Below are 15169 nucleotides of genomic sequence, written 5' to 3' on the forward strand. Positions count from 1 at the left end.
TTGAAGGAAAGTTCCCACAAAAATATAATTCTTTGGCGTGCATCTCCCCATCACCATCTCAATTTTTATCTGGTGCCGTCCACAGGTTATCAGTGGTGTCCAGAAATAGTGATGTAATCAAGCTGGCAGAACAGCCAATCAGATTGAAGAATTCTCACAGCCAGCAAACCAGCGGGTAAAATGAACTGGTTATAATTCACATTTTAATGAAAGCAAACTGTAGATTGGGATATATACATGGGATCACTGTAGAAGCTGAAATATCATGAACAAATTTTTTAAGAGGATTATATTTTTATCCTCCTGGACTCGTGGAATGATACACCGCACTTATAAATCCGCTTTACAGGGCCAGAGAGGGTGTTCTGCAATAATTATGACTTAGTACACCCTTTAAAAGCTCAGTGACCCTCGTTCGACAAGTTATAACCTTTTTGAGTGGTTTTCACAATGAGAATACTGCATGAAAAGCTGTTAAATCGCAGATTCTCTGTATTTGCCGAGGGTGCTAAAGTGTGGAGCAGTAGGGTATCACTGACAGCAGCATCTGGATTTATGCCTTCACCTGCTCAGGTGCAGACGCCAGGGTTAGTTGGCAGCACGTTGGCAGATCCACCATAAATGCAGCCACAAATTCTGGGCTAAAGTGTGCACAGCGGGAATTCCCTCTGGCATCGAGGCTGGGGGAGAGACTTGTGTGTCGCTTGTGGTGTGTGGGGTGACTTGATCAAAGTTTTCAAGGTACTAAGGGGAGCGGGAATGGCGTCTAGAGAGAAACTGTTCCGCTGGTTGGGAAGCCCAAGATTCTGCAATGCCATCTAAAAACTCAAGTCCAAACTTTTAAGAATGAAGTTGGGTAACATTTCTACACAGGAGGTGGGGGGGGGGGGGGGGGGGGGGGGGGGGATGGGGGGGGGGGGGTTGGAATTCTCATTCGCAAATGGTAATTGACGCCAGATCAATTGTAAATTTTAAATCTGGGACTGTTCAATCTTCGTTAGGATGGGTATTAAGGGATATGGAGCAAAAATTGGGAGATAGAGTTAGGTGACAGATCAGCCTGGATGGTAAGGGGCTCAATGACCTCCTGTTCGTATGTCCTACATTGCGCATTGCTCGAGATGCTCTATAATATTGCACATTTTAAACGATTCAGACTGCTGCCATCTGTGGGGATAGCTAACACAAATATTATTCATGGATGGAAATCCCGAAACCTGTAACATTTGCGTTTCCCCCGCCTCTCGGTCTACTCCTGAATTTTGCTGATCATTTTAATCGCAGTTTTCCCTTGCCATATTTCTGCCATTGTTTGGAGTGAAATGTTGACAGGGCTTGACACCTAGAAACACCACCACTTGATTGATCCCCCTCCAAACCACTCACCACCCTGACTTGGAAATATAATCGCCGTTCCTTCACTGTCGCTGGGCCAAAGTCCTGGAACCCCCTAACAGCACCGTGGGTGTACCTACACCATAATGGACTGCAGCGGTTCAAGAAGGCAGCTCACCCACCACCTTCCTAAGGGGCAATTAGGGATGGACAATAGGTGCTGGTCTAGCCAGCGAGGCACAGATCTGTTAGGTGAAGAGGGTCAGGAGGAGGCTCATGTGGAGCAGAAGCCGGTACAGACCAGTTGGTCTGAGTGGCTTGTTACTGTGCTGTACATTCTCTGTTCAGGCTCAAGCTGATGGGATTAACGGACACGGAATCTTGACGTGTTGAACCAGAACATAGGCAGTTAGTAAAATTGTCTGTGTTGATGCTGCTCTGAGTGTTAGAAACCAGTTCCTCTTCATCACTTAATGAGCTCAAAGTGGATCATGTCGTCGGAGCTTCCTCTGTAGCCCGTCACCATGGCAACTTCCATCACGTCAGGACTAGACGGTCAACCTAAAGGAATCTTCCAGATGTTTTGTGAACGCCTTATTTAACAGAAACCTTCCTCGTCTGCTAATTTGAAGCAAATTGTAAGTTGCAGTGACAGCAAGTGGCACAATTCTCCCAAAAAATGACTACCCGTAATTTCGGGCGCAGATATTGGCGGGAATCGTGCCAGCTGTTCCGACGCAATTTCGATCGGGATCCTCCTGCACTTAGTAGTTCTTTTGGGTGGGGCGTGATTGGCATTGAGAGGGTCGGGGCCTAATCGTGCCGGCAGGTCTGGCTCCTCCGAGATCGTCACCGTTTTTTAAAGGGCCTACCGATCTCAGAATAACCCTGTGGACCCTCCCCACTCCTCTTCTCAACAACATCAGTGCCCCCCCCCCCGGCTCCAAAATCGACGGTACCCAGATGAATGACACCCCGCTATGGGGGTCACCAAATGCCCTCCCTCCTCAACTCCATCCCCTTCACGCCAGTGTATTTGTTAATTTTTTTTTTTATAAATTTAGATTACCCAATTATTTTTTCCAATTAAGGGGCAATTTAACGTGGCCAATCCACCTTCTCTGCACATTTTTGGATTGTGGGGGCGAAACCCACGCAGACACGGGGAGAATGTGCAAACTCCACACAGACAGTGAGTGTATTTTTTAATAACGTGTTTTGGCAGGCTCCCTCTGTTTCTCTAGCCAATCGCATTAAATGTGTTGCTGTGGTTACCGACCCTCCCGCCACCCGGGACAATTTCTCCTCATTTACTCCATCGCAACGCTTTGTGATTTCATGAATACATCGCCATTAAACCTCGGATAAAAGAAAATTACTGCGGATGCTGGAATCTGAAACCAAAGAGAAAATGCTGGAAAATCGCAGCAGGTCCGGCAGCGTCTGTAGGGAGAGAAAAGAGCTAACGTTTCGAGTCCAGATGGCCCTTTGTCAAAGCTTTGACTTGAAACGTTAGCTCTTTTCTCTGCCTACAGATGCTGCCGGACCTGCTGAGATTTACCAGCATTTTCTCTTTGGTTCCATTAAAAGTCCCCTTCACCCTCTCTGATCTAATTTCAATCTGTCCCAATTCATAAATACACCTCTCTTTCTTTTTCAGTCCCCATGAAGAGGTTATGTTGATGTTTATCTGAACGCCATTGGTCACAAAGAGAACTTGTGGCCAATGGTAGGTCACGAACATATTGAATGGCGGACCAGGCTTGAGGGGCCGAATGGTCTCCTCCTGTCCTTGTTTCCTACGTTCCCTGACTCCGTTAGAAGGTTTCTCTTTGTGGCCTCACTTTTACATAGTTTAGGTAGGGTATCCAGATGAAATTTCTTGCAACATTGATAAACTGGTCGATTGTTGTTTCGTAAAGGTGCTTTTATTTTCAAGTGTGTTTGAACCCAAAAATTACCCCGTGACTTAAAGTGTGCTATTCATTTACAGGTGATCCTTTCAGGAATCCTGGGATTAACCACATGGAAAAGGCCAATGCTACTTCTGGTAGGAGAACTTTTATACATACATACATATACACACACACACACACCAACATACACACACACTGACATGCATACATGCGTATACACATTTTTAGGCTTCTGTTCCCCATATCAGTCACATGTTGAATGGTCAAGATATTTACAGTAGAGAATCATTCAATGGCGCAGTTCAGAAGGATCCCATTCGCTCCATTGTGTCAGTGCCATCTCTTTGAAAGAGATACTCACTCCTTCCTGCTCTTTCCCCAGCCATGCCAACATCTTCCCTTCAAACGTATGTTCAGTTCTCTTTGGAAAGTTATTATTCATTTTTTTTTCCAATTAGGGGGCAATTTAGCGTGGCCAATCCACCTAACCGACACATCTTTTGGGTTGTGGGGTGAAACCCACGCAGAAACGGGGAGAATGTGCAAACTCCACACGGACAGCGACCCAGAGCCAGGATCGAACCTGGGACCTCAGCGCCGTGAGGCAGCAATGCTAACCACTGCGCCACCCTGCTACCCCCTTTTGAAAGTTATTACTGAACCTATTTCCATCGCCCGTTCAGTCAGCGCATTCCAAATCACAACAATTCCCTACGTCAAAAGGTTTCCTCCCCATCTTAGCCCACAGTCCGGCAGGTTTTCCATATCTAACACACAAGCAATCAGCACTATTCTCCGCTTCCTGACCTGTGGACAAGTCTGTGGTCCACGCAGCCACTGCCCGTTTAAACCCACGGCCTCCAATTTCGACAGCGCATCTACAATGTGGGGCTTTAACAAATGCTTTTAGCAAGTCCGTATCCACATCAACCACACTGCTGTCACCTGCCCTCCACCTGCCCTCTCTGTCACTTCATCAAAGTACTCGCTTGTGCTATCATTTGATCTCTAAATATCTTCACACATCTCACCTGAAGACTCATGTTCTTCACAGGACTTGAATCTGGACAACAAACAGTGACTGGGTATTTTAGTGGGATGTGTGGATTAGGGAGGATCATCTCTCTGCTAATCAAAGTGTTTGTGTTGATTCAGGCTATCAAATAGTTTCCGTGGTCCATTGTTGCAATTGTTGGTGTACAATTATGTCACATTTTTGTCTGTTAATAGCGTCTATGAAGTGTATCGGGAAGTTTTGCTGCTTTCAATGTGCTATGTAAATGCAGGTCGCATGATACATAGATCTGGAATTATTTATAGAAGAGCATTAGATTTTTTTATTTTGTCTATGGGGAGATGGTGGCCTAGTAGCAATATTGCTGGAGTAGGGTTGCCGGTTCAATCCCACCTTGACAGCTGGTCCCTTTTAGGGGAGGACATCTGCCACCCTTACCCAGTCTGGCCTACATATGGTTGTTAGATTTGCTGATGACGCAACGTAGGAAAGTAAATTGTGAAGAAGACATAAGGAGGCTACAAAGGGAGAAAGGTAAGGGTATTGACAGGGTGGATGTGGAGATCATATTTCTTCTTGTCAGAGATTCCAGAACTAAGGGGGTCACTGTTTTAAAATAAGGGGTCGCCTATTCAAGACACAGATTAGGAGAAATGTTATCACTCAGAGTGTTGAGAGTCTCTGGAACTCTCTTCCACAAATGGCGGTGGAAGCAGAGTCTTTGACTATTTTAAGGCAGAGCTGGATAGATTCCTGATTAACAAGGGGGTGAAAGGTTATCGGGGGTGGGCAGGAATGTGGGGTTGAGGTTCCAATCAGATCAGCTGTGATCTTGGTGAATGGCGGAGCAGGCTTGAGGGGCCGAGTGGCCTCCTTCTGCTCCTTGTTCATATGTTTGTATGATCCACAGCAATTTTGTTGATTCCTAAGTGCTCCCAAGGGCATTTAGGGATGGGCTGTCCATGCCAACTGACTTCCACATCCCATAAATAAATATATTTTAAAAAACGATCCCTTGTGTCCTGGCCAATCAACATCACTAAAACAGATTATCAGGTCGTTGTTGCAGGACTGTTTATGGGATCCTGCTGTGCGTAAATTGGCTGCTGCATTTCCTACATTACAACAGTAACTGCACTCCAAAGAGTACCTCATTGGCCGCGAGACACCTTTAGACATCCGGAGGTTGTGAAAAGCGTGATGTCAATGAAAATGTTTATTTTTGGTTCCTTTTAAACGATAAAGACTTATAAAATTCTGCTGATATTCCTTTTCAAAACAGTGATGCCACCACAGCAAGTAAGTGGAAAAGGCTGTGTGCATTTCAGACACATTTTAAGTGGGTATCAGATGTTTGGTTATTTTTGTGACCGATAAAGTTCTTGCAAATTTTTTTTGAAACTCAGTCTAACCTATCTGAAAAATCTGATGCAGTCTAATTTTAGTCAAAGCCCAACATAGATTGTCTAAATCGGAGCAGGGTGGGGGATGTTGCCTCCACATGTTGTGCCCTGATGTTTAGCTGTGTTACCTACACCGCGAGTCTGTCTCCCCCCCCAATGGTTGCTTCTCCTCCATAGCCACCTCCACCAGTGCCACAAATCCTGATCGTCATTTTCTCCATACATCCAGGAGATTTCATCACATGACCTCCCAAACCCCCCCCCCCCCACTACTCCCAGTCTCCCAACTTCTTTAAAAAAAAACTAGTTGACAGAAAATGAAAGGAATCGACCGACAATGTTCCTATGGCTGCTTGTGACCGACTCGTCTTAAATTCCTCGAGTGCTGACGGCCCATTTCCTCATCTATGTTCTTCCGTCAGTCATGTCATTTTTAAATATGGTGTTAGTTTACACACATATGTCAGTGACTGCTAACTAGATCCCATTTGCTACGCTGCATGTTTGCCTGCCCTGCTCTTTGCCAGTTGCATGTCCTGGATATGCTGGGCACTTTCAGCAGATCAGCATCGGAAGGCCAACGCCATCTTGCTTGGCACCTGCCAGAAACTCCGTGCCCCCCCCCCCCCCCCAGTCTCCCCTTCCTAACTGCCCTCTTTCTGAAGTAAAAATCTGTGGGGTGATTGTGGCTTGATTAAGTTGTGTCAAGGTTAAAATATCGAGGGCAGCACGGTGGCGCAGTGGTTAGCACTGCTGCCTCATGGCGCGGGAGGACCCGAGTTCGATCCCGGCCCTGGGTCACTGTCCGTGTGGAGTTTGCACATTCTCCCCGTGTCTGCGTGGGTTTCACCCTCACAACCCAAAGATGTGCAGGGTAGGTGGATTGGCCATGCTAAATTGCCACTTAATTGGTGAAAACATGAATTGGGTACTCTAAATTTATTTTTAAAATGATTGAAATATCGAACTCTAGTGACGAATCGGAAGTGGGCACGGTTCAGCTTGTCAAACTGCCAAGAGGCGTGGGAAATGTACGTTCGGAACATAGGGACAGGTGGAGGCCATTCAACCCTTGATTCTGTTCCGCTGCGTTTCATGGACTGATCTGTATCTTAACTCCATCTACCTGCCTTGGTTCTGTAACCCTTAATCCCCCAAATCAACAAAATTCTATTCATCTTTAAATCTGACGGAATCCAGGGTGAGGTAGCCAATTGGATATAAAATTGGCTTGGTGACCGAAGCTAAAGTGTGCTTGTGGAGGGTTGTTTTTCAAAATTGAGGCGTGTGCCTCAGGGATTGGTGCTGGGTCCACTGTTATTTGTTACATATATTAATGATTTGGATGAGAATGTAGGAGGCGTGGTTAGTAAGTTTGCAAGTGACACCAAGATTGGTGGCATAGTCGATAGTGAAGAAGGTTATATAAGATGGCAACAGGATCTTGACCAATTGAGCCAGTGGGCCGATGAATGGCAGATGGAGTTTAATTTGGATAAATGTGAGGTGATGCATTTTGGTCGATCAAATCAGGACAGCACCTACTCAGTTAATGGTAGGGAGTTGGGGAGAGTTACAGAACAAAGAGATCTAGGGGTACAGGTTCATAGCTCCTTGAAGGTGGAGTTGCAGGTGGACAGGGTGGTGAAGAAGGCATTCAGCATGCTGGGTTTTATTGGTCAGAATATTGAATACAGGAGTTGGGACGTCTTGTTGAAGTTGTACAAGACATTGGTAAGACCACACATGGAATACTGTGTTCAGTTCTGGTCACCCTATTATAGGAAGGATATTGTTAAACTAGAAAAAGTGCAGAAGAGATTTACGAGGATGTTACCAGGACTTGATGGTCTGAGTTTTTAAAAATAAATTTAGAGTACCCAATTCACTTTTTGTAATTAAGGGGCAATTTAGCATGGTCAATCGACCTACCCTGCACATCTTTGGGTTGTGGGGGCGAGACCCACGCAAACACGGGGAGAATGTGCAAACTCCACATGGACAGTGACCCAGAGCCGGGATCGAACCTGGGACCTCAGCGCCGTGAGGCAGCAGGGCTAACCCACTGCGCCACCGTGCTGCCCTGATGGTCTGAGTTATAAGGAGAGATTGGATAGACTGGGACATTTTTCCCTGGAGCATAGGAGGCTTTTGGGGTGATCTTATAGAGGTCTATAAAATAATGAGGGGCATCGATAAGGTAGATAGTCAACATCTTTTCCCAAAGGTAGAGGAGTCTAGAACTAGAGGGCACAGGTTTAAGGTGAGAGGGGAAATTTCTTCAGACAACGGGTGGTGAGCATTTGGAACGAGCTGCCAGGGGCAGGGGTAGAGGTGGGTATGATTTTGTCGATTAAAAAGCAGTTAGACAGTTACATGGGCAGGGTGGGTATAGAGGGATACGGGCCAAATGCGGGCAAGTGGGACTAGCTTAGTGATAGAATCTGTACGGCATGGACAAGCTGGGCCGAAGGGCCTGTTTCCATGCAGTAAACATCTACGATTCTATGACTCCGACTATGATCTGTTTCGAAATGTTTAATTGACCCCCCCCCACCAGAGGAAATAGTTTCTCTCTGTCTATGCCACCAAATTCTTTAATCATTATAAACACCTTAATCAGAATACCTCTTAATCCTGCCTCCCGGGCAACTTGCCTTTTGTACTAACTTTGATTTCGGTATTTGGATCCCTAAATCCCTCTGCACATTCGTCATTTCTAGCTCCTCGCTGTTTAGAGAATACTCTGATCTATTGTTCATGGGTCCAAAGTGGATGATCTCCCACTTAGAATCATTGAATCCCTACAGTGCAGAAGGAGGCCATTCGGCCCATCAAGTCGGCACCGACCCATCAAAAGGGCACTTTACCCATGTCCACTCCGTCCTATCCCCATAACCCTATAACCTAACCTACATATCCCTGTACACTAAGGACAATTTATCACGGCCAATCCACCTAACCTGCACATCTTTGGACTGTGGGAGGAAACCGGAGCACCCGGAGGAAACCCACACACACACGGGGAGGATGTGCAGACTCGGCACAGACAGTGACCCAAGCCGGGAATCGAACCTGGGACCCTGGAGCTGTGAAGCAACTGTGCTAGCCATTGTGCTGCCCTCAGCGTGCAGCAGCGAGCGGCAATTGTGTGCTGAGACCCACTGCCCAGGCCTGAACCCCCATTTATAAGAAGTATTTCAAAGGTTGAGGAGCAGACACAGGGAGAACGTGCAAACTCCACACAGACAGTGACCCAAGGCTGGAATTGAACCCAGGACCTCGGAGCTGTGAGGCAGCAGTGCTAACCACTGCGCCACCCTCACTTTGAACTCCATCTGCTGCCATCTCTCCTCTTTTCATCCAGAGGTCCAAGACCTGAAATGTTCTTTTTTTTAAATAAATTTAGAGCACCCAATTCTTTTTTTCTCCAATGAAGGGGCAATTTAGCGTGGCCAATCCACCTACCCTGCACGTCTTTTTGGGTCGTGGGGGTGAGACCCACGCAGACACGGGGAGAAGGTGCAAACTCCACACAGTCAGTGACCCGGGGCCGGGATTGAACCCGGGTCCTCGGCTCCGTCAGGCAGCAGTGCTAACCATTGCGCCAACGTGCCGCCCCTCCCCACGGACCTGGAATGTCGACTCTTTTTCTCTCTCTACAAAGATGCTGCATCACCTATTTCCAGCCTTCACGCTGTGCAGCATTTCACTAAATTCAACAAACCGTGGGTGGATTGGAAGAAGCAGCATTTCTGGCAATGTCCGAGACCATTGGTGTTCTGCCTCGCCATCACCTGACTTTTAAAACCCAAACATGGCATCACGTGACCATCATTTTCCCTTTTGATACAATCCTTTCACCAATGGTGGTATCCTGTCCTCTCGACATTCGCTCCTCACCTATCATTCAGAATTTCTATCATAGTGGAAGAGCTTTGTAAGTAAAGGGACTAAAGGTAGGTTGAAGGAAACCCCTTTGATGACAACTGGATAAATGCGGGGTTAGCAACGGGTATTAAACATCTTACGGATAAGTACAGACAGGGAAGATCAATCACTCTTGTGCGATGCAGTGGTTTTTGGGTTGTTTTGAGGCCTCAATTGTTATTTGTGAAACGAAGATTGATCAAGGTTGCACTACGTAGATTTGGTAATATGAAGTTTCATTTTCATCATTTAAAAAGGTTTAGTTGGTCCAGCTTTTTGAAAGAAGCAGAGGCTCTTCCTCAATCGGCAGCAACTTTCCTTCCCAGTGTACATAATTCACTGAGAATGAAGAAAACGCGTGTAATCTTTCGAAAATTAATCATATTGTTGAACTTACAACTTATCAAAAGTGAAACAACTGTGTGTAAAGGACCTTCCCTTGATTCCCCATCTCAAGGAGAAAGAGAAGGGACATTCTAAGGTTGGTTTTTCACTCGATATTCCTAGATTTCGATATTGTTAAGTGGAATAACTTTTAAAATGAAGTAACTTTAAAAATACAAGTGAAATATGCTAATTTTCTACTTGCCTCCCATTCTACTGCCACTCCTGCTGTTTGCACCTCCTGCTCGCCGCATAGCCCATCTTCCTGATCGCTGAGGACCCTTCCTCTCTCTGACCTTCTGGTCTGTAGCTCCTGACCCTCACTCGGGCTGCACCAAAATCACAGCAACTGAGCACGCCAGAGCCACCGTGAAACAACTTTAAAACGACGCTAAACGACGTCAGAAGTGAATCCACTTAAAACGGGGACTTACTGAATACCGTGAGTGCATCCCTAGGCACCTGGCAGGAGTGATTATTAAACAACAGTTGACAACGAGCCAGGTGACCACAGTGGGCTGAACAGCTGGCTTGTAAAGCAGACCAAGGCCAGCAGCGTGGGTTCAATTCCCGTACCAGCCTCCCCGAACAGGCGCCGGAATGTGGCGGCTAGGGGCTTTTCACAGTAACTTCATTTGAAGCCTACTTGTGACAATAAGCGATTTTCATTTTCATTATAGGAAGATGTCAGGGAGAGCTGACCGAAAGCGTGGTCAAAGAGGTTGGCTTTAACAAGGGCCCTTGAAAGAGAAGCGGTAAGATGGAGATGTAGAGAGAGAGATAGGGCGAGAGATAGAACCTAAATATTTGATCTCATTCGATCCCTAATGTTACCCAAATGTAACTGAGGTCATTATATTGTACTGATTAGGGCATAAGATATAGGAGCAAAATTAGACAATTTGGCCAACCAAACCTACTCTGTCATTCGATCACAGCTGATACTTTCTCATCCCCTCCTCCCACCTTCTCCCCAATAACCCCTGATCCCCTTATTTAAAAAAAAATTAAATTTAGAGTATCCAATTAATTTTTTATAATTAAGAGGCAATTTAGCATGGCCAATCCACCTACCCTGCACATCTTTGGGTTGTGGGGACGAAACCCACGCAAAAACGGGGAGAATGTGCAAACTCCACACGGACAGTGACCCAGAGCTGGGATTGCCTGGGACCTCAGCGCCGTGGGGCAACAGTGCTAACCACTTGCGCCACCGTGCTGCCCCCTGATCCCATTATTAATCAAGAACCTATCTATCTCTGTCTTCAAGGCACTCAGTGATTTGGCCTCCACAGCCTTCTGCGGCAAAGAATTCCACAGATTCACCACCCTCTGGCTGAAGAAATTTCTCCTCATCCCAGTTTTAAAGCATCATCCCTTCAGTCTGAGATGGTGTCCTCTGGTTCTAGTTTCGCCTACTAGTGGAAACATCCTCTCCACGTCCACTCTATCCAGGCCTCTCATTATCCTGTAAGTTTCAATAAAATCCCCCATATCCTTTTAAACTCCGTTGAGTACAGACCCAGAATCCTCAGCCGCTTCTCATATGACAAGCTCATCATTCTAGGGATCATTCTTGTGAATCTCCTCTGGACCCTTTCCAAGGCCCCAGCACATCCTTCCTTAGATACGGGGCCCAAAACTGCTCACAATACTCCAAATGGGGTCTGACCAGAGCCTTATACAGCCTCAGTAGTACATCTCTGCTCTTGTATTCTAGCCCTCTCAACATGAATGCGAACATTACATTTGCCTTCCTAACTGCCGACTGAACCTGCACGTTAACCGTAAGAGAATTCGAACTATGACTCCTAAGTCCCTTTGTGCTTCTGATTTCCGAAGCCTTTCCCCATTTAGCAAATAGTCTATGCCTCTGATTTTCATACATTATTGCACATGTACAGGACTGGGATCAATTCAGGAATTGGAGTAATGAATAGATTGAGCTAATAGTTTCTGAGGGAACTCATGCCTGTTGTTTCCATCTCCGTGCGGCAAAGGAAGGGGCCACTATGTTCAAGGGAATCAAATAACAGCCAATGTCAGCCTGGGAGGATATGAACGGGGTCTGATCCATCACAGGGCACCATGTTAACACTTTACACTTCACTGGCTACAAGCCTCCCTGAGGATCAACCATATCAGAACTAGAACTGAACACATTGTAATTTGTCTGTCGCCAGGGCATGGATTTAGAGCAGATTAAACCAACAGGCGAGATCAGATTGATTGGATTGGATTGGATTTGTTTATTGTCACGTGTACCGAGGTACAGTGAAAAGTATATTTCTGCAAGCAGCTCAACAGATCATTCAGTACATGGGAAGAAAAGGGAATTGAACAGAATTCAAGAAAATACATGAGAATACATAATAGGGCAACACAATATATACAATGTAACTACATAAGCATTGGCATCGGATGAAGCAGACAGGGTGTAGTGTTAATAAGGTCAGTCAATAAGAGGGTCATTTAGGAGTCTGGTGACAGTGGGGAAGAAGCTGTTTTTGAGTCTGTTCGTGCGTGTTCTCAGACTTCTGAATCTCCTGCCCGATGGAAGAAGTTGGAAAAGTGAGTAAGCCGGGTGGGAGGGATCCTTGATTATGCTGCCTGCTTTCCCCCGGCAGCGGGAGGTGTAGATGGAATCAATGGATGGGAGGCAGGTTGGTGTGATGGACTGGGCGGTATTCACGACTCTCTGAAGTTCCTTGCGGTCCTGGGCCGAGCAGTTGCCATACCAGGCTGTGATGCAGCCCGAGAGGATGCTCTCTATAGTGCATCTGTAAAAGTTGGTAAGGGTTAATGTGGACATGCCGAATTTCCTTAGTTTCCTGAGGAAGTAAAGGCGCTGTTGTGCTTTCTTGGTGATAGCGTCGACATGAGTGGACCAGGATAGATTTTTGACAAACTATTGGCTACACCAGCCCACGCTGTAAACAGGATCACTGTCAAATAGGAATTTATTACAACCCACAAACTGTGGATGGAGCTTAACACATCTGTCCGCAGCTGCCCAGGCATGTCACTGCATTGAAGACAAACTCCTCGGTTTCCCCAATTTCTCTTTTCCCACTTGTTTGGCGCAATTTAATTGTTGCCCCAAAGTTAAGAACACACTTCCACCAGCAGTCCGGCCGGGGCAAAATATAATTGGCCTTTATTTTCAATTAATTCACAAGATATGGGAATTTCTGGCATTTTATTGTACATTTGTAATTTTAGGGAGCAGCACTCTTGTACCACCACGCTCCATGTGGTGTAGGTGCACCCACAGTGCTGATAGGGAGGAAGCTCCAGGGCTTTGGCCCAGTGACATTGAAGGAACGGCTGGTATATTTCCAAGTCAGGATGACGTGTGGCTTGGAGGGGAACCTCCAGATGGTGGCCTTCCAGGTATCTGCTGTCCTTGTCCTTCTAGGTGGTAGAGGGAGTAGGTTTAGAGGGTGCTGTTGAAGGAGGCAGTGCATCTTGCAGATGGTGCACACGGCAGTCGCCATGCGTCGGTGGTGGAGGGAGTGATTGTTTTGATGGATGGGGGTGATAGTCAAGTGCGTGGTGTCAGTCCAGACCAGTGGCCAAGAAGAAACATTAATCAAATTGGGCTAACTATCAAGCTGGCTATTCACACTGACAGGAATCTTCAGGGTCAATGGAAGCCGCCCTTTGCCCGTCTTGGTCGATCCTGGCAACAGCACCTTGTATTCCCTGTTTTATCATATTCCCCTAACTGCATAATCAGTCTAAAATCCAGCAAGTATAGGTTTTGTTGTAACAGATGGTAATCAGCTCCGTGAGGACTTGGTGGGAGGGTAATTTGGGATGTTTGATATTGGAGGTGTGTGGGTGTGTGTGCAGGTGGCACCTCTGACTGGGCAGCATTGCAATGCCAGTCTGGATTCATCCTGAACTGGGACTTGAACCCATCACCTTCTGAGTCTGAGGCAATAGAGCTCCCCACCAGGCCACAGCTAGCACCTACTGGTGATGATTTAACCTGAGGGCCACCACACCTCAGGCGAGGGGCAAGGTTAAGAAGGCGGGACCTTCATGAATAACCTCAGCTGGTACGGGGAATCGAACCCATGCTGCTGGCCTCGCACCGCATCACAAACCAGCTGTCCAGCCGACTGAGCTAAAAAAAAACTTGCATTTCTAGAGTTTCCTTTTATGACCTCAGGACATCCCAAGGCACTTCACAGCCAATGAGATGCTTTTGAAGTGTTGCCACGTCGGAAAAGTAGCAACCTACTTACGCAGAGCAAGATTACATGAGCAACAATGTGGTAATGAGCAAATAATCTGTCTTTTGTTATTGATTGATTAGGGTGAGGGTAAGAACTGACCAGGGGCACTGGGGAGAACTTTCTTTTCTTTCTTTGAAATATTGGCCAAGGGATTTTTCATGCCTTCTGAACGGGAAGACGGAGTCCTGTTTGAAGGGATAAATGGGACAATTTCGGGTTGGCAGCCTATGACTAGTGATGTACAGCAAGGATTGGTGCTGGGGTCTCAGCTGTTTGCAATCTATACAAATGACTTAGACGAAGAGACCGAGAGTAATGTATCTACATTTGCTGGCAAGTCGAAGCTAGTTGGAAATGTAGGGCGAGATCTTCCGGCTGATTACGGCGACGTGATCTTCTGCTCTGTCCGACGGCGTGTCCTTGTCATGGGTTTACCGGAAGCATGGACAGAGGTATGGACAGCTGAAGTGAATGGACAACAAAGTGGCAGATGGACTATAATATGGGGAAGTGTGGAGTTATTTGAACATAAGAATAGAAAAGCAGAATTAAAAATTGTTTTAAAAAATAAATTTAGAGTACCCAATTAATTTTTTTCAATTAGGGGGCAATTTAGCATGGACAATCTGCCTACCCTGCTCGCCTTTTGGGTTGTGGGGGTGAACCCTACGCAAACATGGGGAGAATGTGCAAACTCCACATGGACAGTGGCCCAGAGTCGGGATCGAACCTGGGACCTCGGCACAGTGAGGCGAATTTTGAAAAACTATGTGGAGCTTGTAAATATTGGTGCTTCGAAGGACTATAGAAAAACAGCTTCAGGTGCAGTAGGCAATTAGGAAGACAAATGACTTGTTGGCCTTTATTGCAAGAGGATTGGACCAACAAGAGTAAAGAAATATTGCTGCAATTGTACAAGATTTTGGTGAGACCACATCTGGA

The 15169-nt window shown here is 46.3% G+C and overlaps 1 protein-coding gene across 3 annotated transcripts in view; it reads left to right on the plus strand.

The window, feature by feature from the left end:
* fam189a2 (family with sequence similarity 189 member A2) overlaps window positions 1-15169 on the plus strand; it is a 115592-nt gene that overhangs the window by 13322 nt on the left and 87101 nt on the right. For 2 of the 3 annotated variants that reach the window (XM_038804085.1, XM_038804086.1), the window contains exon 2: window positions 3329-3385. In XM_038804085.1, coding sequence (XP_038660013.1) covers window positions 3329-3385 — 57 coding nt within the window. Of the gene's footprint in view, window positions 1-160; window positions 176-3328; window positions 3386-15169 lie in introns of those variants that run through there. The other variant, XM_038804087.1, reaches the window with a different exon arrangement.

This window comes from Scyliorhinus canicula, chromosome 8, assembly GCF_902713615.1.
Source record: "Scyliorhinus canicula chromosome 8, sScyCan1.1, whole genome shotgun sequence".
Taxonomy (NCBI): domain Eukaryota; kingdom Metazoa; phylum Chordata; class Chondrichthyes; order Carcharhiniformes; family Scyliorhinidae; genus Scyliorhinus; species Scyliorhinus canicula.